The following is a 27,051-nucleotide window of genomic DNA, read 5'->3' as shown; positions in this document are numbered from 1 at the left end:
GTGTGTGTGTGTGTGTGTGTGTGTGTCGGGGGGTGGGGTCAGGCCCGGCCTCACAGCCAGCCACGGCCAAGTTGCTGGGGCTGAGGTGGAGGCCACTTTCCCCCTGCAGCTCGGCTGGACGGCAGCTTCAGCGTCAGGAGCCTGGCGTCGAGGCCCCAGAGCCCTGCCTTGCCCTGCGGACTGACACCTGGGAGCTCATCTGTGGCCGCCCGCCTGGGAGCCCCAGGCCCCGCACCCCCTACCCCCCCCGGCGGCCACCTTGTGCTCACTGGGCCCTATCCCTGCAGCGAGCCGCGGAGCTCCCCGACCGGCCCCCGTGGGGACAGGGAGGCGCGGAGGGCTGGGCGGGGCCCCGGTCCCGGCCCGGGGCCAGGCTGACGCGCCCCGGGGACCCCACCATGGTCTGGGGGCCCGTCGGGCGGGCGAGGCTGCTCAGACGTCGGTGCTGATGCTGCGGCTCCGGGAGAAGGCCTCCCGCATGGCCGAGAGGCGGTTGGGGTTGAGCGCCTGCAGGCCCCCGAAGGCCCCCGGCGGCGGCTCGGCGTCCTCCTGGCTGACGCTCTGGTAGGCCACGCGCTCGCCGCCGTTGCGCACGTCCTCGTCCTCGGGCTCCTGCAGGAAGAAGGCGGGCGGCTCGTAGTGGGAGCAGCTGCGGCAGAGGGTGCGGGCCTGCGGGCTCTTCTGGCTGAAGGAGGTGGAGGCGGCCGGGTAGAGCGCCGGCCCGTTGGTGAGCACCAGGCTGCGGCCGCAGGGCAGCGGAGGCGGGTTCGCGTGCACGGCGAAGTCAGGCTCCTCCTCGTCCTCCTCCGACTCTTCCTTGCAGCAGTAGTACTGCGGGCAGAGGCCTGGTGACCCGCGGCCCGAGGCCTGGTGACCCGCGGCCCGCCCGCCCTCGCGTGCGCACGCACGCACGCACGCATGCGGCCGGACGCTCCGCCGGTCGCCACGGGCAAGCTGTGCAGGCGGGGAAACCGAGGCACAGGAGGGCCAGGCAGCCTGAAGATGGGCGCTGTGCTGTGCACCTGGGCCTGCTCTCGGGGTTGGGGGGCACTCGGAGGGCCGTCCGGTGTGGGTAGGGAAGGGAGAGCCCAGGGGGCCAGAAGCGAGGGCCGGAAGCCAGGCCCAGATGCTCACTCCTGCTGCTCTCCCGCATGGCAGCTGCGTGCGCCGTCGGCCAGGTCCCTTCCCCTCCCTGAGCCTCCGCGGCCTCACCCTGCGGGGGGTTTGGGAAGCCCTGGGAGGAGGGGTGAACCCTGGCAGGTGGGACCCAGGCCGGGCGGTCTGCTCGGCACTTTCTCCAGCAGGACCTGCCCCTTCCCCTCTTGCGGGGCCCCAGCCCTCCTCGCGCCTCCCTCGGCGCCCCCCCCCCCCCGGGGGTACCTGGAGCCGGCAGTAGCACAGAACAGCGATGATACAGAGCAGAATCACAGTCGCCAAGATGCCCCCAGTGATGACCACGGTCCCGGCTGTCATCCGCCCCCTTCTCCATCAACAGCCTGCAACACACATCACCAGGTTTCCCCGCATCACTGCTTCCTCCTTGCAAGAGCCACCCCTTCTGGTTTAGAAAGTCGAGGAGACTAGCCCAGAGGGGAAAATAGAACCCCCCGGGGCATGTGCGCAAGAGGCAGGGGCCGGGGCTGGGCCGCGGTGCAGGGCAGGCCGGCCCTGCCCCTCCGTCTCCGGGCCCTGCGTCCCACGTCTGGAGAGGGCGATGCTAACAGGACGCCCCAGCCTGGCTCGCGGGGCTCCCGTGAAGATTTCGTGAGCACACATCTCGGCACTGAGCGTAGCACGCTTTCAGGGAATGGCGCCCTTCCAGGCTGGCTCTCCCAAGCTCACGCATTTCTAAATTCACCCAAACACAGTCAAGCTGAACATATGGTTTTGTAACCGAACAAGATCGTCCTTATTTTTCCAGATCATTACATTTCCTTCCGAGACATCGCTTCTAGCCACGTCCCGTCGTCTGACGCAACCCGTCCAGTGGTGGTAAAACACACATAACGTGAAGTTCACCATCACGACCGTTTTTAAGTGTGCGGGTTCGGTGGTGGTAAATACTCAACAGAACTTTTGTCGTCTTTCACGACTGAAAACCAATCCTTTTTTTTTTTATATTTAGGTTGTTTACATTAAAAAAAAAATACTTTAAGTGGATGTTTTAATAAGTGTTTTTGCAGCTAAGTGATGGGAGCCATTTGAGCAACACGGCCGGCTGCGATTACTTGTTCAGGAGAAGTTCCTAGAAGGGGGATTTCTAGGCCGAGGGACAGGCCCTTTGTAAGCTCTTCATCGTGGAAAATGTCACACAAAGGCAGAGAGAACGAGCACGTGTCACCAGCTGCACTTCTGTTAGCTTTTCCATCCTTGTCCGGGCGCTGAGAAACCGGTTCTGGAAAAAAAGCATCCTGCCTCGTAGGCTCTTGCGATGTCCGTCCTCGCGATGGCCTGTTTCAGGGGTTTAACACCTGGCTTGCAAAGTTCCCGCGTGCCTGACGATCATCTCCCACAGGCCAGTAGTCGCTGGCTCGGGCACCCCTGCCTCGACTGGCCATCCCTCATTTTCTTTCGCAAGGGGGGCAGTGTGTGTGTGTGTGGGGGGGGGGCGATTGAGCGTATTAAAGGAAATCCCGGAGCGTGTCAGTTTACTCATAAATCCTTCAGTGCAAAAGCTGATAGATGAAGACTTAAAAAAAACAACAAAACCATAAACGCCCTGTCTGTGTTCAGCTTTCTTCACTCAGCTCCAAAATGTCTTTTTACAGTTGCTTTGTTCAAATCAGGACCCAGTTACATTTGGCTCTTTTGACTCTAGAACAGTTCTGTTCCCTCCACTCTCGCCCTACGCACCCCGCCGGTGTTGTTTATAGAAGAAACTGGGTCGTTTATCTTCACAGAATTTTCCATGTACTAGAGCTGGCTGGGTTTCCTCGAGTGGCTTCGGACACTCTGGCGCTATTTTGTCTTCTAAACTGGCTTCCTACCGCGTCACCGTCGGGGGCTGTGACTCTGTTCCGCCTGCCGCCACGTTGAGATCAACGGCTGGTGGGTCCAGCTGCTGTCAGTTCCCCCACTGGCCCTCCACCTGATCGACTTACCAGCCCTCGGGGATTGTGTCCTAGATCCGTTATTTAATTAGGGGGCCGCAAAGAGTGGCTTTGCAAAGCAGTACGGTCTCTTCTGCATTGACTAGCCCTGGTCCTTCTCTGAAGAACTTTCCCTAGTACCTACGTAGTTATCCTAAAATGCAGTGTGCAGAGGGAAAGGCACAGGTGCTCAGCTCTGTATCAATTTTCAGAAGAGGGGGGTACCCCCAAGAGGTTTGTGGTGGTTTTCTAGTATCACTGTGATCTCACTGACTTTTATATATTTAATGTAGTTCAGTCCACATCTACTTTTTAATGTTCAGATGATCCCATTGGGACTGTGGGGTTGGAGGTCCCTCCACAATGGCTCCTGTGTTATTTTGATGGGACCCCCACTAATCCTTGATGGCATTTTGCTTTACATTTTTTTTTTAATGTTTATTTATGTTTGAAAGCGAGAGAGAGACAGAGCACAAGTTGGGGAGGGGCAGAGAGAGAGGGAGACACAGAATCCGAAGCAGGCTCCAGACTCCGAGCCGTCAGCACAGAGCCCGACACAGGGCTTGAACGCATGAGCCATGAGATCATGACCTGAGCCAGTTGGACCTCAACCGATGGGGCCACCCAGGCGCTCCCCACTGCCTCTTTCTAAAAATATAAGCAAATAGACCCTTCCTCCCTTCTCTGAAGCTAAAACGGCATTCTGTATAGACTTTCTGTACCTTCCCCTGCTTCACCGAGCGGTCTGTCACGACGTGTACAATATGCTCCCCGGTCACTCCGAACGTCCCCAGGGACCCCTCCAGAACCTGGCTCCTTTTCGTAGCCGCACCGCACTCCGCAGTGTGGGGGAAGCCCCGCTTGCACAGCACATCCTATGGGTAGGTATTTGCACTATTTCCCACTCCTTGAGATGACAGGAATGTACAAGGAAGGGTTTTACGGTGTGCACGTTTCTCAAGTTTTTGATAACCCTTGCCAAAGACTTGCTGGAATCTGGGCCCATTTTTTCCCCCTTCCAGGAACGTGTGAGAATTGACACGGGATTTTCAGACTCAAGATCTGAGCAGTTGGTACGTGGGGAGCGAGGGGCTGCACCCCTGCACGTGCACGCGGCTGGTGGCGCCTGCCATCAGTCCGCAGTTAACTCCGAAGAGTCCCTAAGGGGGACCTCCTTCGGCCCCGCCACCCCTGTGCCCTGGCTGTGCTCACCCCCAGGGCAGCAGTGTGGGCAGGGGCAAAGCTGGGACGGGAACCCAGACTCCGGACGGACGGGCAGACAGAAAGGCAGATCTGTACAGACCCAAAGTGATGCGCCGATGAGACACAGACCCACAGACGGCTCCGAATTCAGACAGAGGTGCAGACAGGCAGATGCAGGCGGGGCCCGAGTCAGGAAGACACAGCACAGGCCACACAGACAGACAAAGCAGGAGCCCCAGGGACCCCCACATTCCTGGGCGCCCTGCCAGGCGGCTCCCACCCACCTCGGCCCCCAGGGCGGCTGAGGCCAGCTGGCCTGCCGGCCCCACCAAGGGTGCAGGCCGACCTGGGGCCGGATCCAGGGAGCAGGGTGTGCTGGCGGTGGGGGGTGGGGCTGGGCAGGGGCCAGGCCCGCCGTCCAGATGCGTTTCACGCTTTTCGCTGAGGTGAGGCAAAGCAAAGCAAAGCAAAGCAGGCAGATGTTGGCCTCACTCCCCCGCGCCCTTCCCTCCTGTGGGGCTCACGGGATACCACAGCTCACCCCAGCCTTCACCTGACGCGGCCAGAAGGCGGCAGCGGGATGGACCCCAGGCAGCCGGATGTACCCCAGGCGGCTGGACGGACCCCAGGCAGCGGGACGGACCCCAGGCGGCCGGACGGACCCCAGGCGGCGGGACGGACCCCAGGCGGCGGGACGGACCCCAGGCGGCCGGACGGACCCCAGGCGGCGGGACGGACCCCAGGCGGCCGGACGGACCCCAGGCGGCCGGACGGACCCCAGGCGGCCGGACGGACCCCAGGCGGCGGGACGGACCCCAGGCGGCTGGATGGACCCCAGGCGGCCGGATGGACCCCTAACGTGTGTGGTGCCACAGGAGGGCAGAGCGGGCACTGGGACTCTGCGGACAAGGAGGCGGGTTAGGGTGGGCTGGTCCACGCACACCCTTCTGGCAGACGGGTCCCCCTGCAGCCGGAAGCCATACCTGCCCCACTGCCGGCCACCTGGGATCCGGGGCCTCCCAGGCCCGGGGGGTACCAGCGTTGCCGCTGTCCTGCTGGTGCTTGTCAGGCAGGACCCCTCCTGAGACCCTGACTGGCGGCATTACATCCCCCCCCACCGCCCCCCGCATCTGCAGAGCGACTCATTCTGTGACTATGTCACCTTTGCTGGGGTTTCGGCTCTTTGTACCCCAGACGGTAATTGTGTTCCTACTTCATCAGTGGGAGAACTTAGCTCGAGAGAGAGCGTGCAGGGATTAGACTCTGCTGGGCAGTTCGGCGCCCCCAACACCCCAGCACCCAGCAGACCCCCTGGAGCCAGCCTGGCGCTGCCCTCAGTTAGCACGGGGCTTCAAACGCCTCCGTGTGTCCGTGCCTCAGTCTTCCCCTCTGCACGGCCAAGAGAGCAGCACCGAGTGTCCCCCCTGGCCGTCCGGGGTGCCGTGCTCCGGCTGTTACTGTCAGTATTTGGGTCCCTGTCTGTCTCGGGCTCCCCTGGCAGGTCCCGGGGGGTGCTGGGGAGTGGCCGTGGTGGCCGTGGGGCCTCTCTCCCAGGTCTGAGATACGGAAGGCCCCTTGCTCGGCCCGGCTGTCGGGGCCCCTCCGGCGGCAGTCAGCCTGGTGGTGTGGTGGGACGGGTGCCGGTGCAGGCCAGGCGCCCGGGGCTGTCAGCAGCCCCAGCTCCGACACCCGGGCCTCGTCCAGCTGGAGTGTCTCAGCCTCGCTCTGCAGATACGCGCCTGCCGAGGGGCAGCGACACCCGCGACGGGGCGCCAGACCCCGGGGCCAGGCCCGGCCAGCAGACGCGCACGCGGCTGGCGGCTCTTCTGGGGCCCCGGCCTGACATCAGTCCATAGTTAACTCCGAACAGCCCCTAAGAGCGACATGGCCTCCTTCGGCCCCACCCTCCTGCCACCCCTCTGCCGTGGCTGTGCTCACCCCCAGGATACCCTTCTACCCTGCCAGCCGGGCCCAGAGCGTGTCTCCTCCTCCTCCTCCTCCTCCTCCTCCTCCTCCTCCTCCTCCAGGAAGCCTTCCTGCACTTCTCTAACCTCGAAACGCCAGTGCTGGGATGTCCCACTCCTCCATTTAGTACAGTTGGGTGGGAACGGAGAGGCCGAGGACAGTGTGGGGCCAGGCGGGACCCAACCATGACCTCACACAGTGAGTCAGCAGAACGGCAGCCAGAGGCCTGTTTCTCCGATTCTCACACCTGCCGTCCTAGCCGGACTGTCACCTTTCAGACCTCCTTCCTGTGCCTGGGGACTCTGCCCCACCGGACACCATGGGGATGAGCCTGAGGGGCCCTCGTCCTGCCCAAGATTGGGGGTGGGGGGGGCAAGCGAGGAAAGTCCTGCCATACACTTGCCGGTCACCCTGGGTCAGAGGCCTCTCTCGGGCCTCAGTTTCCTTGTCATTGCATTATGGGCATGACGTCACTGCCCAGGGTGGGAGAGGTGAGAGCCGCACACACGTGGACGCATGCTTTTCTGGGGGCCCGGAGGACGCCGGGCCGGCCCAGTGGCCGCTCCCCGGACACTTGCGTCCTGAGCAGGGCCGTGCTGAGTGCCCAAGAGACCAACGGGGGATTCCAGTGGGGGGCAGGGCTCCACACAGGTGGCGCCACACCGAGACGCCCACCGGGGGCTTCCTGGGAGGATGGACTGGCCGGGCTGGCAGAGGAGGGGGCGGCTGTGGGAGGAGGGACAGCAAAGCAAAGGCCGGAGGCAGAGAGGCGCCGGCAGGCCCAGTGACAGGCTGGAGGAGGCCTCTGACACGCGGTCCCCCCTCGGCTCTCCCTGAAGTCTTCGCCGCCCTGCCAGCCAAGACGGTTTGGCCAGGATCGCGCTGAATTGTTAATCTGCCCCCTGGGACCATAAACGGTTTTAAAGCTTTATAAACGGCTTTACTTCCCTGTCCCCACCCTGGAGTTTTCCAGGGACAGGCTGACGGACGGCCCGTCTGTGCACCCCCACCTCCACTCCCAGTCTGTGGAGAGCGCCACCCCCCTCCGGCGGGCACAGCAGGCGGGCCTGGGGAGCCGGCTGCCGGGGGTGGTGGCGGGGGCGGGGCGCAGGAAACACCTGGCCTCAGAGCCAGACGCCCGCCCTCCACCTGCCTCCCCCCCACGGAGCCCCCTCCCCCGGCACAAGACCCCGCGTGCCTGCCATCTGGACGGCACGTCCTGCGCTTGGCTTCAGACGCTTCCACTTCCCTGCTCCCCTCGAGCCCCGCGCGGCACAGGGCACCGGGCTGTGCCAAAGGAAGGCCTCCGTCCGCCGCGTTCACCTGAGGTGCCCGGCGCTCCTGGGGGCGCCAAGGAGAAGCCAAGCCCTGCGTCCTTGCACGCCGGCCGGGCCTCTGGCTCGTCTCGACCAGTGACTTCCAAACCCGCCGGGCACCAGGATGCAGGGGCGCCTGGCAAGCACGGCCTCGGCGGATCGGCACGGGGGCCCTGGAATCCGCCCGTTTAGCACGCAGCCCTCGCGACCGAGCGTCGATGGTGCCGCTCACTTCCGGATGGGGAGACTGAGGCTGGGGGAGCCGGGCTCAGGCTCCTGCCGCCCCGCGGGCCTTTCCCCATCCCGCCGTCTCGGCAAGGGCTTACGGAGAGCCGGCACGCCTTTTCCGCCACAAACACATCTGTCTGGTTACAAAAGCGCTCCTGCTACCTGGAAGCCCGAGGGCCCCGTGGTCCGCGAGCGAGAGCGTCCGCGCGGTTCCTGTCTAGACCTCCTCCACATTTGTTCCTAATTTCACGCTCCGCGGGCTCCCAGATTCCTGTGTTTGGTAATAAATAGACGGGGAAGTGCTCGGCAGCACTGTGGCTGGTCTCAGAGATATTCTCCAGAGCCCGGCTGGGCTGGGCTGGGCTGGGCTGGCGGCCTGGACGGGCAGTTCCCGGCGGCGCCTGGAGATCTCCTCTCCAAGCTCCTCAGAAATGCAGGCCCACCTGGTGCGGGGCCCCCGCGAGCCAGACCCGCGCCCACCGGCAGGGCAGGCCGGGGCCGGAGCGCGCCCGTGGCAGGGGGCCTGGTGTTCAGGAAGCCGGGGATGCCCTGGGCTGGCCTGCTTCGCGGCCTGGGCTCCGTGAGGGACCGCGGGGACGAGCACAAGGCCCGCGCTATTTTGCCGGCTCTCTCGGGGGCTCATAGACTTGTAGCAGTTCTCCCCAGACCCCCGCTGAAGACCCCCACCCCGTCCCCACCGGCTGGGGCCAGCGCTGTGAGAGCAGGTGGTTCCCCGCTCTGTTCCCACCGCCCAGCCCAGCCCCCAGCCCGATGCTCACAACAGACACTCGATGCTCACAGGGACGGTGAGCTCTTGAAGAATGAATCGGAATTTCCAGGACGGACCCAGCAGAGCCGGGAGCGCCCGTGAGAAGGGGGGCGGTGTGTCCCGCTCATTTCGCCCCACGGCTCCCCCCGGGTGGCTGCCCCACCCGCACGCCCCAGGCCGTGGGGGATGCAGGGAGCAGATGCATTTCTTTGCAAGATCCCCCCACCCACACAGCCTAGGGGTAAACCGAGGCCGGAAGAGAAAAACAACGCACCGAGCCAGCAGAAAAGTCCATCAGACGGACACCTTGTCTTTGTGCCCCCTCCCGGCTGCAGAGCCGAGGCCGTGGACTGCAGGGAGAGGATTCAGGGCAGACCCTGGGCCCTGGGGGGCTGGGGGGCCTGGGCCACGGCCAGGAAACTGGAGGGAGCTGCCTCGCCCGACCTGGACTGGCCAGGGGGCTCGGCATCCCCACTGCCTGGGGAAAGAGGGCACCCCCAGCTGGGTGGCCTTCCTGCCCCCTCGGGCACGGTCCCCAGGCACTTGCTGTCCCCTGCCTCAGGCACCTCTGGGAAGGCAGAGAGCCACGGGAGGTAGCCCTTCCTTCCCTCTGCCACAGAGCCATGCCAGGGTCACCTGGGGTCCCCCCGGCCCTTGGGGGGCAGTGGGCAGCACATCGGGCCAGGCCAGGGGGCACCTACGAGGCAGGCTACCACACTGTCACTCTTGTGGTTGGTCCCGGAGGCCCCGCCTCAGCACACCGTCCTGCTTCCAGAGGAGTGGCCAGTCGGGGTGCGCTGAGGCATGCGGTCAAATGAGGCCGGATCCCCCGGCTCCATGGGGACCAGGCTTGGTGGTGTGGAGGGCTGGGAGCGTGTGGCCGTGCCCTGTCTGTGCAGATGGGTGGCTGTGCCCTCCAGACAAGGAGACCTACCCAGGGTGACCCTGGATGCCTGCCACAGGATGAGGGCTGAGCACAGGCCAGCGACCCTGACCTGCCCCCTCGGGCCCCAAGGTGGTGGGGGGCGGTGGGGAGGGGAGGAGGCGAGGCACCCCGTGTCTGATGTTGTTGAGCTCAGCAGTGTCTGGCCCTGGGGCCCCAGCAGCCCCCAGACCTCTCCTGTCTGACGTCCTGTGATCTGTCTGAAAGATGTACGTGTGTCTGTGAGGACAGTTCACACCCGTGCGACTCCAACGCGGCAGACAAATCCGCCCTTTAGCAAAGAGGCTGCCCAGAGGTTCTTACCCTGCCCTCCCGCCCATACCGCCCCACTGGGGCTCCTGAACCTAAGTCTGGACAGGTCACTGCCTCCCTCAAACACCCTGGGTGGCTCCCCGGTACCTCACATTAGTAATAAGCACACCGTCCTGTCCTGAGCACCCCCTGTGCCTGGCAGGGAGTGACAGTCTCCACCAACATCTCTAATCCCTAGGAGAGTCTGAGCAGCTATCGTCACCCCATTTTACAGACAAGGAAATGGAGCCAGAGAGCTGCACAGGAGGTCACATGGTCCGGGGTGAGGGAGCTGGGGGTGAACTTGGGTGTGCCACCCCAAAGCTGGTGTCTCGTCTTCCCCCCCTTCTCCTGGCTCCCCCCTACATGGCTTGCCTAAAGAAGGGGGGCAGGGACAGGGGTGCTCTCTCCTCCTTGCCCACTGGACTGACGGACGATAAGCCCCATGAAGGTAGGAACCTGGTTCACCACGTTTTGTGGCCCTCCTGTCGCTAGGGGTCAGCATAGTGCAAGGACACAGAAGGAGCTCTCAAACCTGGGGGGGGGGGGGGATCTGAAATGAACTGGGGTCTAATTGGCGAGCCCCCGCTGAACAGGCCCAGAGCTTGGGACGGGGCTTTGCCACTGTGGCTTTCACCTCCCGCGCCTGCCTGCCCCCCAGGGTGTCCTGGGCAAGCGGGGGAGGGTGCGGCAGGCACAGAGTCGCGGGCCAGGCCCGTGCGGGGTCCCCATCGGGTGAAAGGCAGGCGAGGTGCACCTTCGAGAGCTCTGTGAGGCTGGGGTGTCCCAATCCGTGTCAGGAAATGGGGGGGGGGGCGCAGCTCAACCTTGGTCCGCGCTGGCCTCTTCTCTCCCTTAAAAGTAACAACGTGTAGACGTTGGGTCTGCAAAACCCTTTCTGTCGCTTGACTTCGTTCTTTTATTTTTATTTTCAGCTTCCTCTTCCAAGAACTGAGTGCAGCTGGCACCACGGGAGTTTCCGTTTATTAAACACCGACTGTGTCCCCGCGCTGAGCCGAAGGCTGTGCCCTTGACATGTCACTTAACCTCATGGGTACACTCAGCCCGGGCCCCGTGAGTGTCTTCATGCAGAGACAGGGGAGCTGAGGCCCGGAGACGGTGGTGCGTCCAGGCCTGGACGCGAGGAGGAAGCACAGTGGAGATCTGACGCCAGGCCTCTGCCGTCGCCCTGGCTCAGCACCTCGAGCTTGATGAAGCCCTAAAGACATTCAGTAGACCCCTCGTCGTCTCAGCCCGGCAGAGCGGAGCAAACAGGGCTCAGGGATGCTCAGCAGGGATCCCCCGTCCCAGGGGATTCAGGGTTCCCCAGGGGGGTCTCCCTGCTCTGCTTCTCCCCGCCCCCCCCCCCCCCCCCCCCCCCATCGCTCCACAAAGCTTTGCATCCGATTAGCACGGGGCTCCCAGTGTGCACCACTCCACCCTGGCACTGTCCGCCTGTGTGTGCAGGGACAGCGAGCCCGTGCTTTGTGCGCCCCACACCTCGGCCTGGGCCAGGCCGGCTCCCCACCAAGTGCCAGTCCTCACCTGGGCTGCGTCAGCGTTCCTGGCGGGGGGCTCTGGACCACTGGGCTCCCCCCGGGAGTTTCTGGGGTACACTGATGCCCCTGGGACAGGGGCCACCTCTGGGGAACGACTGTCCTGAATGATGCCCCCCTGCCCCCCCCCTGCCTCCAGGGCAAGTCTGGACCACACGCCTCCCAGGTCCTCTGAATAGAGTCCACGCTCCACCGGACCAGCACCGACCACCCACATCTGCTGCAGGATGGGTACTGAGCCGTGATGCGGATGCTGGTCTCAGGTCTGTCCTTGTCCCGCGGTCCCTAGACTCAGGATGCCCCTGGGACCGCTGCCTGCTGCCTCTCAGGTGGCCAAGTCCTTCTGGTCCTTTGGGACGGGTCCCAGGTCCTGCCCCCTGCAGGGAGCCTTTGCTCCCTCTTCCGTGGGCCTGGCCCGTGTCCTCCATACCCTGCAGCGTCACTGCGTGCTGCCTTCTCGCCGGCCTTCCCAATCGACTGCGAGCCCCACGAGGGCTACAGCACAGCCTCACCTTGGTGCACGGGCCCTGGAACGCAGCAAGAGCTCTATATGTGCCTGTGGCTTAAATCACCTGCCAAGGCAGAGCCCTTGGGAGCTGAACACGTGGGGAGGGAAGGGAGAGGGGAGACTTTGGAGCCGTAGATGAGTTTGGGGGAAGAAGACCAAGCCAGCCGTCGAGGGGCTCACTGGAAAGGGCAAGGGAAGGAGGGAGACTGAGGAGACCCTGACCACGTTTGATTCTGCTCCTTCTTGCTCCGGTGGTGTGCCACGGGGAAAGCCCACTGCTCCTGGAGAGCCTCGGTTTACGCACCTGTGGAAGCGGGGCGGTGGCGATGCCCGCACTCGTGGTGCTTGGCGAGAATGCACGCATCACCCCGTTTAGGCCTGATCTTCATCCTCGGGGTTGGAATTATTAACCCGTTTCACAGACGAGAAAACCGGGGCTGGCGGAGGTGATGTGACCTGCCCAAGGGCACACGGCCAGTGAGGGGCAGAACTGGGGGCCCGATGAGGGGTCGGGGGGCTTTTTCAGAAATGCTGGCTGCCTCTGGCATCTCACAGGATGGGACAAGCACCCAGCCCATCACTGACAGCCCGTTGTGTGCTAGATCCCGCCCCCAGGGCCTGGGGAGGGGTTGGGGGGCGATACTCAGCCATCCGCGCCACGCTCGGATGCCCCCACTGGCCCAGGACCCCCAGGTGGGTGTCTCCACTTGGCAGGGATGCGACTTGCCCAAGTGCAGAGAGCAGGGGCAGATACCCCACGGCGGCGAGGCCCCGCTCCGCCGTCCAGACGAGGCGCCCACGTCAGCTGTTTCCCTCCTTGCAGCCGATGTCCCTCCAGTCCTGCCCGTTTAGCTCCCGAGTTGCTCAGCGGCCTCGAATCGGCCGCCTCCGTCACGTCATTGGAGCCACCATGGCCGATGACATCTGTTCTCCCACGGGACCCTCACCGCAGCCCCTGACGGATTCCCGCCGCCCGAGGCCCGGCTCTGATGCCTCCTCCTCCAGGAAGCCTGGGCTCATGCCGGTCGGCGCTGGTCTTTCCCTCCCAGCCCTGCTCAGCCTAGGAGTCAGGAAGACTTGGGGGTGAATCCAAACTCTCCTCCCTACGGTCAGGGTGGCCACGGGCCCCGGTCCCCTCACCTTTATTTTTTTTTTATTTTTTTTTTATTTTTATTTTTTTTAAATTTTTTTTAACGTTTATTTATTTTTGAGACAGAGAGAGACAGAGCATGAACGGGGGGAGGGGCAGAGAGAGAGGGAGACACAGAATCAGAAACAGGCTCCAGGCTCTGAGCCATCAGCCCAGAGCCTGACGCGGGGCTCGAACTCACGGACCGCGAGATCGTGACCTGGCTGAAGTCGGACGCTTAACCGACTGCGCCACCCAGGCGCCCCTCCCCTCACCTTTAAAACAGGATGTTAACGCCTGTCTCCAGCTCCCCTCCCTCCTCCTTCCTCTCCCCCTCCCTCCTTCCTCCCCTCCCTCTCTCCTCCTTGCCCTAAGCACCGTGAGCGCGGGCAGCCTGCTGTACCGAGGACACAGAAGTGAGTGGGGGTCGCCATCCCTGCCTCTCCTGGCCCTCAGGAAGCTGGGCTGTCGGGCAGGCCAGACGTGCACCCTTGACCCAGAGCCTTAAATGCTGCCCGTGGTCTGGAGTTGCTGGTGGCCTCCACGGAGCCCTCATTGACCTCCTCTCCTTTGTATTTCTGTCCAGAAGCCCGTGACTTCTCTCCTCTTGGGCTGTGGGCTCTGGGGCCCGGCCCATCTCGGCTCCCAGCCCAGGGTGCTCAGTGAGAGCTTCCAAAGAGGTAAGTGGGGACCTCGGGGGCGAGGTGGGGGCCGGGGGGCATTTCTAAGAGTATGCCAACAGGTGTCGTTTTGACTATTTTTTAACAACGCGAGGCCCTGCACGGAGACTGCCCCGTGTTCGCTTTCCTACCCGTGTCTCCTGTCTGCGCGTTCGGAGCCATGGTTCGCCTTTGCAGACGCCCCCTCCCCCTCCCCCACTACAGCCAAGAATCCCCCTGGAACTCAGGCCTGAGCGTGACTCTCCCGGGCTAGGCCCCAAACATCTGCGTGTCCCTGGCCCTCCGAGCTGGGCTCTGATTTTCTTCCTCAGCTCTGCATTTTCTATTGCCGCCACGCTCCTTAGGTCAGTCTGGCTGAGAGGTTTGTTCCCTGGGCCTCCCGACCACAAAATGCACGGCCTTGCCTCTGAGCCTTTGCTGGTGCCATTCCACGCGCCTTGAACTCCCTTCCAGTCCTGCTTATTGAAACCCCTGGCTGTTGGTCAGCAGGCTCCCTGAGTAAGCCCTTCCTGCCATGGACACAGCTCCCCCTTCTGGGATCTAGTGGCCTTCCCTGTCCCTACTCTGTGCTTGGCGTCAATCATTTATCGACAGTTCAGCTGCAGATATTTATTAAGCTCCTACTGCATCCTGGTTTCTGCTCTGGGTCTCTCCGCCTTTGAAACAGCAAGTGCAAAGGCCCAGGGGCAGGCAGAGCAAGCTGGGCTCCAGGAGCCGGAGCACAGGGGCGGCAGGAGGAAGCGGCACAGGGTCGGCAGAGACCAGGCTGCACAGCAGGGTCCGTCTGCATCCGAACAGCCTTCACGGAGCATTACTGCTTGTCTTCTCACGGCTTCAATTTCATGTCCCCTCCCTCCTGAAATGCCTTCTAGATTCGTCATCCCTCACCTTCGGATGTGCGTCAAGTCTACCTGGGTTGAGAGAGAACCATCGGAAAGGATTCTAGAGAACGCTGCTCGGCGCTCCCGCGGGTCCAGGGGGAGGCCCTGCTCCCACCTGTCGTAGCTCCCGGAGCACTGGCCACAGAGCTCAGAAGGGCTGGGACTGGGTGCTGCTCCGGTCCTGCCCGACAGGCCCAAAAGCTGGAGCTGAATGAATCGAAGCGTTTCCAAGTAACAGCCACAGCCCGGAACAAAGCTCACGAGTCCGCACAGGGGGGTGGCTCCCAACCAGCTGGGAAGTTACCTGGCCTGCCAAGCAGCCAACGATACGATCCATAACGGGGAGAGAAGTCAGGCCGTCGAAACTAACCCAGAAACGGCACAGATGACAGAATTAGGAGGTGAGGACATCGAAAGCGTTACGACAGCTGTCGCCCCCGTGGTCAGAACGCGGGAGGAGAAACTGGGCACGTGAAGCAGAAACACAGACGACATTAGAGAGAACCGAACCGAATTTCTAGAGATTAGCGATTTCTCAGGTGAGAAATACGCCACGCGGGAGTGACATCAGAGTCGATGCTGCAGGAGAAGGGGGCTTGGGGGCCCAGGTAGAAACAGCCGATGAAAGAGCAAAGAGACAAACCCCCGACGGAGGAAGCGGGGCTCCGGGGGGAGGATCGGAGCCCCCAAAGGAAAGCGGGCGCAGAGAGGTGACTCATTGAGAAGAAATGTTGGTGGAAACTTGGATCCCAGGCCCTCCACCAACCGGAAACCCAAGAAACATGAGGGAAGCCGCGCTGAAGAACGTTCTAATAAAATCGTCCAAAACCAGCGATACGGTGAACATCGAAGACAGAGGAAAAGGCACGTGAGGAACAACGGAGGCACGCACAGACTGCGGTGGGAACGGTGAACGCCAGGAGACAGCTGGCGGCGGGTTTACAGTAGGGGGAACACCAACCTAGAATTTTCTATCCAGCAAAACTCTTTCCGAAATTAACACGAGAGTGGCATTAGTATCGTCTCCTCTTCTCGACGACAGGGTCCTGGAGGGCAGGATCACAGCTTGGCTCCCCGCCAGGGCACGCTGCTTGGCTCTATTGCTGGAAGATTCTTCTCATCGGGTTTGGGTCTCCAGCGGCCCCATCTGTGCACGCGTTGGGGAATCGTGTGGGAAGGACTCTGTCCTATGGGAGTTGGGTGGAATCTGGCTCGTTTTGGGGGAGGCCCAGGTGGAGGGAGCAGCGGCCCTTCGGGGGCTCTCCCCACGGGGGACCCCAACTTCCTGGACCCGAGCCCTGCAGAGTGAGCTCAGGGGGTGGGAGGTGCGGGGCGCCTTGTGTTATGACCGCCTTGTGCCTTGTCTTGACCTCGCCCATCCCCACAGGAGTGTAAAAAGCAAAAAAGAAATCTGCTTGATGTTTTAAAAAAAACAACAAACCAAATATATACATATGTTTTAGCTGTTCACAAGGTTACAGCAGTTTCCATGGCTACAGCTGTAAGCTGCGTGCGGGGAGGTAAGGAGGTGGGCTCTCCTTAACCCAACAGATTGGGGCACTTGGACAGTTTCTGCCCGGGGCCCCGGCGCCTGGCCGCCGGACTGGAGGGAGGGACGGAGGGAGGGAGGGAGGAAGTGCGCAAGAAATGTCAGCTGTCTCCCTGCGCCCCCGGGGACCCGTTTCAGTGGCGACTCAGAATAGACCACTTGTATCCTGACGGCTCCCTGCAGTCTGAGTTTTCAGGTACAGACGGCGTCTCCCCAGAGAGCGGCCCCGTGAGTGAGGAAGACAAGAGTCCTCACGCTCATTCACAGGTGGGCACCGAGGTCACCCAGGAAAGCAGGTCGGAGAGGGGACCCACTGGGCTGCTGCCTGACCTGTCCAACCCAGGACTCCTTCCCGTGTCACGGCCTCAGGCTACCTGCACGCACCGGCGGCCTGCAATTCCCGCCCTGGCCAGGATGGCCCAGAGCAGCCGGTGGGGCTGGTGCCGGCCGTGCCCTAACGAATCCAGGCAGTACCTCCTCACCCCAGAGCTGTGTGTGTGCATGTGCGCGCACGACATGTTTACGTGTATGCGCGTGCATGTGTGCGCCCATGTGTCTGTGCGTACGTGCGTGCATGCGCGCTTGCCCATGTGTTTGTGCGCACGCGCCCATGTGTCTGTGCGTACACACGTGCATGTGTGTCCAAGTGTGTGTGTGTCCAAGTGTGTGTGCATATGCACGTGCATGTGTGCGCCCATATGTTTGTGCGTACACGCGTGCATGTGCACGCGCCCATGTTTGTGCGCACGTGCGTGCATGTGCGTGTCCAGGTGTGTGTGCGCGCGCACATGGGCACGCCCATGTGTGTGCGCGTACGCGCGTGCATGTGCACGCCCATGTGTTTGTGTGTATGCATGTGCATGTGTTTGTGTAGGCATGCGTGTGTCTATGCACAGGTGTGCATGTCTGTGTGTATATGTGTGTGTGTTGTACGTGTGTGCGTGTGTTGCTAACCTTAAAAATAAAATAGCCAGTTATTTCACCAGCAAAGTGGGTTTATTTGGGAATAGCAAAGAATCGAATTAGGGAAACTTAGGGTTTTTCCGGAGCTCACGTGTCCTAAACTGCAGTTCTCTGCTAGTTCTTTTTTTAAAAAAATTTTTTACCGTTTATTTGTTTTTGAGACAGAGAGGGACAGAGCATGAACGGGTGAGGGTCAGAGAGAGAGGGAGACACAGAATCCGAAACAGGCTCCAGGCTCCGAGCTGTCAGCACAGAGCCCGACGTGGGGCTCGAACCCACGGACCGCGAGATCATGACCTGAGCTGAAGTCGACCGCCCAACCGACTGAGCCACCCAGGCGCCCCTCTGCTATTTCTTAATGAACTTGTGTGTGTGCATCTACATGTACGTATATGTGTGTGTACACAGCATGTGCATGTATATGCATGTATATGCACCCATATACGTATGTGTAAGTGTATGCAGCGTGCGTATTTATATCCACATGTGTGTCTGTGTGCGCGTGTACACATGTATGTGGCGTGTGCATTTATATCTGCCTGTGTGCCTGTGTGCGTGGTGCTGATGGTGAAGGAACAGCAGGTGAGTCCAGCAAAGGTGAGTTGAGCAACCTGAAGGTTCCAGAGGGACTGGCTGGACGGTCCAGCAGCTGGGGGGGGAGAGGTTGGGCTGTGAGCTGCCACCATCCGTCTGGGCACTCCCCTTGGAGTTCAGATGCCCCCAGGGGACTTGGCACCTACCAGGGAGCCCCCCTGGATCCCTGCCTTGGTCTAAGGTCAGTGCAGCTCATGTGAGACAGGCCCACCTTCTGCGCTGGGGCTCCAGGCAGGGTCTGGAGCTGGGTGGGGAACCAGAGGGCAGGACGACGGGGCGGACGGCCAGGGCACTACTGGAGCCTGGGAGGAGGGTCCAGACAAGGTGGTAGAATGGTGGGCTCCCGGGGACTTAGAGCCACGCGGCTCAGAGTCTCAGAGAATCAGAATATCTGAACAAGAGTCCCCCGCTTCTCCCCGCACACCGGGAAGGGACTTTGGACGTTACCCGGTCTAATCACCGGCTCAAGGAACAAAGGGACTCTCCCCCTTGAAATCACAGTTCATCCAAGACAGCCTGCGCGGTGGGATACACACCGTTAGGGGATGGGGGAGGGTGGGACCCCCTCGGCTCCGGGCCACATTCCAGGGTTGGCTTCTCCCCGGGGGTCACCCCAAGTTCTCTCCAAGTACAAGCCTCAGGGAGCCCGAGGCGGCCCCACCTGCCTGGGCGCACGGACGGATCCTGGGGGCAGAGGCCTCAACAAACGGCGGCTCTCAACCTGGCCGGCCCCACCCCCACCCCCACCCCCACCCATTTCTTGGTTCCTCTGACATAGTTTCACGGGCTCAAGTGCCCCGGGGCACGGGCACAAGCTCGCCCTGGTCCCGTCTGGCACCTCTGGTCTCCGCAAGGCTCTGCCAGCTCGGCGGCCGCCGTGACTCCGTTGTCAACTTCTGGGGACAATTCTGCCGCCCTGAGCAGTCCTTGGTGGCCCAGGCTTCAGCAAAGACCCTGCCCGAAGCGGTTTGTTTCACATCAACTTTCCTTTTTAAGAAAATTGGGCTCAGCCATTTTTAAGTGAGTGTAGGCGTGTTGTTGAAAGGGCCCGTCTTGCAGATTGAATGATTTTTAAAAACCCGGAGGCCTGGCCGGGAGCTGAGGCCTGGCCTGGGTGACCCACCAGCCCTGGAATCACCTCGCCCGACGCTGAAAATTCCTGCAGCTGGAAAACGGCAGGTGCCGCACGGAGCAGACCCTGTTCACCTCCCAAACTGCTTCGCAACTGGCTGCACTCTGGCCACGCTGGCTTACTTCCCGTTTCTGGAACGTTCTGAGTCTTCCTCCCGGAGGAGGTTCTGAGTGTTTGGAGGGGAGACGCTGATGGGGAAATAGATGTCATTTGTGGCTCTAAACATGGGGTGTCTCAGTCCGGGGAGAGGTCAGGGAGAAGCCACGGCGGCCCCTGGCACGCAAGGTGGGGGCGTCACAATGGCACAAAAGCTCCCAGCCGTCCGGTAAATGTCTGCCAAGTGCTCCCATCCATGTGCCCGGCACTGTGCCTGGTTCTGGGCACACTGGTGGACAGCATCCACAGGTGCGCTCCTCAAGGGGGCCCCCCAGCCTGTGTGCTGACGGAGACCAGTCAGGAAGACCCAAAGGGCCAGTGTCACAGTGGGCCCAAGGGCGTGTCATGGGGCTGAACCTCCCGGGAGGTGACGTGGGGTCAGGGACACGTTCCTGAAGCACACCGTGGCCAATGAGATCTGCTCTTCAGGCAGAGGGGGGAGTAGGCGGGACTGCCCTCCCTCCCCCCCAGAAGGAAGGTTCTGGGCATGTTCCAGAACGGGAAGTAAGCCACCATGCGGGAGCCCAGTGGGGGCGGACAGGCCAGTGAGGAGGTCGGGGGCTTCGCAGGGTCTGTGGCAGGCAGGGCCTTCTAGGCTGCAGCCGGGGTCCGTGCTCTGTCTTCAGCTGGGACGGGATCGAAGCAGGGTTCCGACCCCCAGCTGCACAGACGACCGGGAACCCAAGTTCCATCACAGGTGCTACTCAACAGGCCCTCAGAGACCCCAGAATCTAGCACCAGGCCCCCTCTGTCGTGCTCCTACCGGGCATCCGGGGTCTTACACGGGGGTGAAGAACCCTCACCACCACCCTGCGAGAGGGGCACAGCTATCTGATTTCTGTGGACCAGGAACGTAGGGCACAGAGAGGGCTCACCAGCCCGGAGGAGCCTGCGCCGGCGGCTGGGCAGTCGCGGGGTCCTAACCCTTGTGCCCGCTCAGAGCATCCCACAGATTCTGCAGCCATGCTGGACCCCTGCCCGTTCGCTCCCACGCCTCCCTCTTGCCCTCGGGTCTCACGTTCAACAGTGGGGATGATCCCAGAGAGAAAAGGGCGGACGCGGAAAAACATCACAGCCCAGCGGCAATAAAACCTACCACAAAAGTGATTATTCAGGACGCTGCATCGCAAAACAAAAACTGTCCTTTTGAAGCAGAAATCTGTTTAGTAATTAGAGGGAACTCTCGTGTGGGAAGTTCCATGAAGGTAAAATTAAAGTTGCCTATATTTTTAATTTTGTAAATGGGTTCGCACCGAGCCGGGAGCCTTCTGTATAATGAGTGTTTTAACCAAACAAAAACTCTAAGCACAGGTAAATACCAGAAGTTCGCAATTTGACGACGTTACAAAGAAGCTGCTGGTTTTTGCTGCGAAATATTCGACTTTTTTCTTCCCCCCTGTCCTCCTTTGAACCAAAATTGGATATCCATATCCTGGAATCAGCCCTTTCAAAAGCCATTGCTGGTTTCGCGATGTTTCGAGGGGAGACCCTGCCAGCAAAAGGCATGTGGGTCCTTCCCTGAGCCAGCTGGGTCTGCCGGCTTCTGGGAGCAGCGGGGGGCAGACGCCCTGCAGAGAGAAAGGGCTTCTGGACTAGGCGCTTGCCTTGGAGTCTGAAAAATGAGCATCTTTGCTGTAGGAAGGTTCCCGAAGGTATCGAGTCAGTGCATTCGCCAACAGCAAGTGGAGGAACTGGGAAAACAGGGAGTAAATGTGACATTCCGACACCGCGAGGCAAGGCCTCTGACAAGTGTCAGGGACACACTAATGATGCGTCCCAGCCTCCTCCTACGCCCTGGGACACACGCTCCTGTGCTCCGAGCAGCCTGGCCAAAGTAACCTGAGCCAGCGCTAGGGGGACGTGCTGGCAGGAAGCACAAAGCCAGAGCCGGCTGGCGCCCTGGAGTCGAGGCAGGGCCGCGGGGCCGTGGCGGGGGCTCGGCCGCGGGTCCCTCGCGTGTCTTACTGGGGCGGCGGGGAGCCTTTTTGAGCCTGGCAGAGAGACCGGAGCATGAATGCCGACCTCAATCACGACAGATTTGAGGCTCCAAGCCAATGGGACCACCAGACAGTGGCCAGCTGGTTCCCCCCACCCTTATAGGGCACGGACTACTGGACGCGGTCGGGGTATCCTCTGTGAGTCACTGATTACCAAAGTCAACAGAGAGGCGTCTTGCGCCCCAGGGATGGCAGAAATGCCCCGTCTCCCCCGGCACGCTTGCTCCTCCCCACTCCATACTCCTTCCGGGCTTAGCTCAAGTTCCACCTCCAGGAAGCCCTCCCAGACTGCTCTGACCCATGGGGTATCTTCCTCTGAATCCGGGATGCCTGCTGCCTCACATCCGTGTCACAATCCATCGGGAGGTGCTTTGCCCAGCTCTCTCATTCTAGTCACAAGTGTGCACTCCCCCCCTGAAGTCCCCCCCCGCCCCACCGAGATCCTTCCCTGCTGGGATCACACCAGCGAATGAATCAATAAAACTACGCGGCACAACCCAAAACCCAGGATGACCCACACGCCTGCTCACTAACACGGGGCCAGGTAAACACGAGAAAACGGGTGCTGATGCGGGGAGAGGGTCCAGATCTGCCGACAAAAGAACAGGGAGGAACACAGGCCAAGGAGCCCCTGGGTGATGGATCCCCGGGGGCCCGGCCTGGGGGTGGGTCGCAGCGGGGAAGCCCCGGGCTTATATTTTGTGAAAAACAAACAAACAAGCAAAGGGATGGCTTGACTTGTCTTTTACAGCCAGCACCAATTTATTTCATTTCAAAATCCCTTTAGCGTATTAAAATTTAACATATCTTAGCTAAATACGTAAGCCTGCAGGAGACAGTCACCTGCGATGGCTTTCCGCCGCTGTTTTTGTGCACAGAATGTTTTCTAGAACAGCGTGTCTCCAACTTCACTGAGCACAGGGATCGCCCGGGGAGCCTGTTAAACCCTGGAGGGGTCTGGAGGGGGTCTGAGGATCTGTGCTCCCAGCAAGTCCCCAGGGACGCGAGGCTGCTGGCACCCACCCCGGGGAGTACAGTTCCAAGTGCAAGTTTGGACGGGGTGCACGACCAAGTACAGCAGATGACGATAAGTAATAAGAAATAATAATAATAATAATAATAAAGGAGGGAGGACTGTTGTTCCCCAGGGATCCCGGCCGCCAGAGGGCCCCACTGGCCAGGGCCAGCCCGGGAGTGCCCCAAGGGTCACCTCTGCCACTGCTGTGGCATGAGGAAACTGTGGACCAGGTCGGGAAGAACCCAGATGCAGGTGACGGTCAGGGAGCCAGGGTGGCCCCAAGGCCAGTCTGCCCTGAGCCCACTCTGTGGCTGAGCCAGGAAACGAGCACCCACGGGGGCTGCCCCGGGGGGTGGACCTGCCCTGGAAGAGAGGTTTCTGTTAGCGCTGAACAGTGCCCGCAACCCCCTCCCCGGTCAGCCAGCTGAGACGCGACCTAGCACATCCTTCGAGGTGGATGTTAACATTGTCACCGAGCAACCCAAGGCCCAGAGAGGCCAAGTCACCTCACTAGGGACACTCAGCATGGACAGAAACACGGCTCTGGTCAGCCCCGACGGCCACGCTCTCCTCCACTCGACCACACCACCAGGGAACGGGGGAACGAGGCGGCAGCCCCCGCAGCCTGGCTTGCTGTAGGGTCGCCACCCAGGCCCCTGGCCAGCCTCCACGTGGGCCTCTCGGCTGGCCCAGGCTTCTCCCACCTCTGCCACCTGGGAAAGCCGAGCATGGGGGTACAGGTGGCTGGCTAGACCAGGGCGGGGCCCAGTCCCGTGGGAACCCCTCGAGGTGGGCGGGGACCGTGTGCAGGGGACAGGCGGTAACATGGAGCCAGGCTGTGACGCCATGCTGCTGCTGGAACAGAAAAGTCTTCCTCGAGGCCCCCGGGGCTGCCTCCTCACCACTCAGGCGCGGCCCATCCTGCCTGTCTGGCCACGCCCGGGTCTCCGGCCCGGTCCCGTGTAGAGCAGAGCCCTGTGACAGGTAGGTGTTCAGTCCCGGGCCTCTCCCACCACCCAGCACACTGTCCCCTCGCCCCTCCCTCGGAGGGATGGTCGTTTCCGCCCACTTCTCACTCCCCTGGTCCAGGCCTCCATCGTTTCCCTTCTGGCTGGACGCAGTGGCCTCCTCCAGAGCCTTCCTGCCTCCAGCCTCACCCTCTCCACGTAGCCCCTCGTGCCGCAGCCCGAGAACACTCCCTAAAGGCTACATCTGGCCGTGTCCCTCCCAGGCTCCCGACGTCTGTGGTTTCTGGGGATCTCTGGAGAAACCCACCCCCGGAAGCAGGGCTTACAAGCCTCGCCTGATGGGCCACAGCCCAGAAGATCCCACAGCCGGGAAGCAGCAGGCTTGACTCAGGCCCGGGGCAAGGTGGTCAGTCCCCCTAGAATTCTTCCTGCGGCGCTTTCCACCCTCAGAGGGCCCCCAGCCGGGGGTGGGGCTGGGCCAAGCCTGGGGGAGGGCTCGCCAGCTCGAGCCTGCTTAGGGAGGGGACCTGATTCTAAAGGGAACAAACAGCTTTGCAAACAGAAACAAGAGTGCCCGCACCAGGAGCCTCTCCACGCGGCAATGGAAGGACAGGAGCTGGCAGACGCTGAAGACGCGGGGCTTGTCAAACCCCCTTTGGAGCAAATCCGAAGGGACCGAGACACCGCAAGGAAAACCAGTACCAGGGGGAGAGCAAAGGCAGGCTGAGAAGCCCCCGGTCGCGCTGGTCTCCGTGGAGCAGACCCCGGGCTGAGCCTGGGGGCGTCCCCTGCCTGGGGGGGGGGGGTGGAGCCCAGATTCACAGCTGCCGCCCTGTGCTGGCGGGGAAGGCAGGAGCGCCCTCAGTTTTGCACACGAGGAGGCTGACCGATTTGCCCACGGTCGCCCAGGATCCGCGCTCTCTGCCACACAAGCTGCCTCTTACTGATGTACAGACGCAGACTGGCCACTTTGCAGAGAGTGGCCGGGCCAGGAGCTGCCGGGAGGACGGGAGCGGGGCTCTTTGGCCACCGTGACTTGCCTCCTGCCCGAACTCAGATGCAATTTACAGAGATGTCATTGACTCTCCCCCCGCAGCCCTGCCTGCTCCCTCACCCCTTCTGAGTGCTGCAATTATTCCTCGCTGGATGTCGAGGCCATCGCTCTGCGGAGCGGATCCGTGGAGCCCAGGGGCCTCTCTGCGGGACTGGGTCCCTGCCGTGTAGCCTCCGGGCCGGCCGGGCCATATGGCTCACCCAGAACCGGCACCAGGAGCCAGCGATTTAGAGCTGGCCCCCAAACATGCAAGGCTGGGACGATCACTTGAGTGGGGGGCTTGGGTTCAGAGTTGCCCCGAGATTTCAAAATTCCCCTGTGCTCCCTCAATACTGCAGCTCCTCCCAGCCTCACACGCTCACTTTGGGGCCTCGATGAGCAGAGTGGTCATGGCCCATCAGGGGCATGGCATGAGCCACCCCATCATCTCACAGATGAGAGACTGAGGTCTGGAGAGGCAAGATGACTTGCCCAAGGTCACCCCGAAAGGTGGACACAACTGGGCAGATGAGTCTTGGCTCCACGAGCTGTGCCCACCTTTCCCCGAGTGCCCTTACTCCTGTTTGACGATTGTGCTGGTGCAAGCAATGCGTGTCTGGGAGCTCGAGGCCTCAGAGGCTGGGAAGGGCTCTGTGGTGGACGCCCTCCCCTCTTCCCCTGGAGAGGCTAGGGTGGAAAAGCTGGAACATTTCCATAGCCAGCGCTCTCAGCAGAGAGTGCCAGAGAGCTCCAGAAAGACCAGCCGATGGTCCCCAGAGCTCCCCACGTCCGTCCCCATGCACCCCGAAGGCACTGAGGCCGGGAGAGCCTGTGGGTCCTTCCCAGACACCCCCAAACGCTTCAGGAGACCAGTTCCAAGCTTTCCAAGGGAATCGGGACCAGTCAGCCCCTCTGGAAGTTCAGGTGGCAGGGAGACCAGAAGTCAGGAGGATCCAGGGCACAAGGCTCACCCTGGTTTTTTTTCACCCCGTCACGCAGGTGCCCAACAGCCGCGCCAGGTGAAAACAGGAACAAAACCCCAGCTTGCCTGAGCCCCAGCCTCAGGAGTGAGATGGACTTGTCCCGAGTTCCCAGCACCCCGGCTCTTCCAAAAGCTTACGGTCAGTGCACAAAGAATTAAAGTCAGTCCCTCCCCTCGGCCCAGGAAGCGCCGGTGCCACCTGCTTGGGTAAGAAGAGGTCTCTGGTCGTTTGGGCTCCATTGTCAGTGCCACTGGCAGAGGCGGCTGGATGCTGTCCTAGCGAGCGCAAACCTTCGGGGGTTGGAAGTCCTCACCGCACCTGGAAGCCTCTCCGCACCCCCCCCCCCCGCCCTTCCCGCCCCAGGAGCCTGGCCTGGCCCGAGCAGAGGGGAGTGCCAGGGAAAGGCTGGCAGGTCATCCCTTCTGGCTCTCCTGAGCTCCAGCTTCCCGAGGAACGTGAAAGGAGGGCAGGCTGGGGCTAAGGCCCCTGGGACACCCTCTTATCTTCAAGAAGGGTCAATGAACTTGGCCCTTGAGACTGTCGTCACAGAGTGTTGGGGCTGAGATGCACACTGGCAGGGCTCTTAGTGCCCACATGGCCCTCGGCCTTGGGAGCACAGGACACTGGGTGGGATGACGTGGCAGAGCTGGGAGGGTGGGCAGGCAGTCTCTCCTGGAGTTTTGGTGTTTGGAGTCTTTTTATTCCTGGCTGGGAAAACCCAAAGGCCAGCCCAGTGCTCCTCTCCCCCGTTTAAGCTGAGATTTCAAACAGACAAAGTGGGTGGGCGTGCGGCCGGTGGCCGTGACCGAGGCCGGTGGCCGTGACCGAGGTCAGCACCACCACTTACTGGCTGTGTGACCTTGGACAAGCGACCAAACTTCCCTGAGCCTCAGTTTCCTCCTCTGTCAAATAGGGCCAGTGCCCCTCTCTGATGGGTGTTGGGTGAATTGGATGAATGATTACACAGGTCAGGTGCCGAGCACGGCGTCTGCTCCAAGGCAAGTCTCACTGAAAGGTCTCGGCTCCTGGCACCACAGAGAACAGAGGCCAGGCTCCTCTCGGAAACTTTCTCTCCCCGATTTCCTTCATGCCCAGGCCAAGAGAGAGACCAGGCGTCCCTTGGCACCGTGGGTCCCCACCTCCCTCCCTGCCTCGCTGCCCACCTGGGTCTCCATGCACAGTCCACAGCCTCCTCCCCAGGGGCGCACGTCCAGGGCAGATGGAGATGGGACGGGTGGTGTGGCCCGGCAGCTGCGTGGGGCAGGGACCTGGCTCCATACTGCCCAGCAGGCTGCAGCGGGCGCCCCAGCCTTCGTGGGCACTGAGCCGGGGCTTCCCTGCCTGCGTCCCCGGCGGCCAAGGCCCCCCTCGCCCCGCGACCGCTCGGCCCGCTCGGCCCTTACCTTGAACCATGGGAACGGCGCTGCCCCCGGCCGGCCGAGGACTTGGGCGCACGTGACGGGGCGGTCCGGCGTCCGTCCCGGGCAGGGCGCAGCTAGCGGCGGCCGCTCCTGCCCAGGCCACGGCTGCGGCGCCTGCTGGGGCCGGGCGGGCGAGGCGGGCGCTGGGGAGGCCCGGAGGCCCGCGGGAGGCGACTGCGTGCCCGGGCGGGAGCCCCCTGCCAGCTCCGGCTGCGGCCACGGCTCCGGACGCGCAGGCTGGCTCCCAGCGAGCGGCACGCGCGGTTCCAGCCCAGTCCCGGGCGCGGGGCGCGCGCTGGCGGGAGGGCGCGCGCACGAGCCGGCGGGGAGCGCGCCGCCGGCCCCGCGCGCGCCGCCGTCGGGGGCTGCGGGGAGCGGTTCGGGAGCTGTCCCTGGTGCTGACCGCTCGTCCGCTCCGGGCCCAGGCCGCGGGACCTCCCGCCCCCCCCCCCCCCCCCCCCCCCGCCCGGCGCCCCGCGGGGCTCCCGTGGCTCTGCGCCTGCTTTCTGGGATTGGGAGTCGGGCTGAAGCTGCTGCTGCCTGTCAACAGTGCGACCTTGGGGCAAGTTCCTGACTCGGGGAGTCTCTCTGGCTCTCACCTGTGAAAGGCGCCATAGCGGTGCCTGCAAGGTTGGTCTGAGAATGCAGTTCAACCAGGTCCAGGGGCCTGGCACACAGT

The 27,051-nt window shown here is 62.2% G+C and overlaps 1 protein-coding gene across 1 annotated transcript; it reads right to left on the bottom strand.

Moving 5' to 3' along the window:
* Positions 1–369: 369 nt before the first annotated feature.
* On the bottom strand, positions 370–26,412 carry FAM163B (family with sequence similarity 163 member B). The gene is made up of 3 exons (XM_030306542.1): positions 26,355–26,412; positions 1,381–1,496; positions 370–831 (listed from the first exon to the last, which is right to left on the bottom strand). Exons 2-3 carry the CDS (start codon positions 1,471–1,473, stop codon positions 433–435), a joined length of 492 nt encoding a protein of 163 aa, XP_030162402.1. The 5' UTR covers positions 1,474–1,496; positions 26,355–26,412; the 3' UTR covers positions 370–432.
* Between the last annotated feature and the right edge of the window lie 639 nt (positions 26,413–27,051).

The sequence above is a fragment of the Lynx canadensis genome, chromosome D4 (assembly GCF_007474595.2).
Source record: "Lynx canadensis isolate LIC74 chromosome D4, mLynCan4.pri.v2, whole genome shotgun sequence".
Classification (NCBI taxonomy): Eukaryota; Metazoa; Chordata; class Mammalia; order Carnivora; family Felidae; genus Lynx; species Lynx canadensis.
The sequence above is the reverse complement of the archived record's forward strand: the minus strand, read 5'-3'. Positions and strand labels throughout refer to the sequence as shown.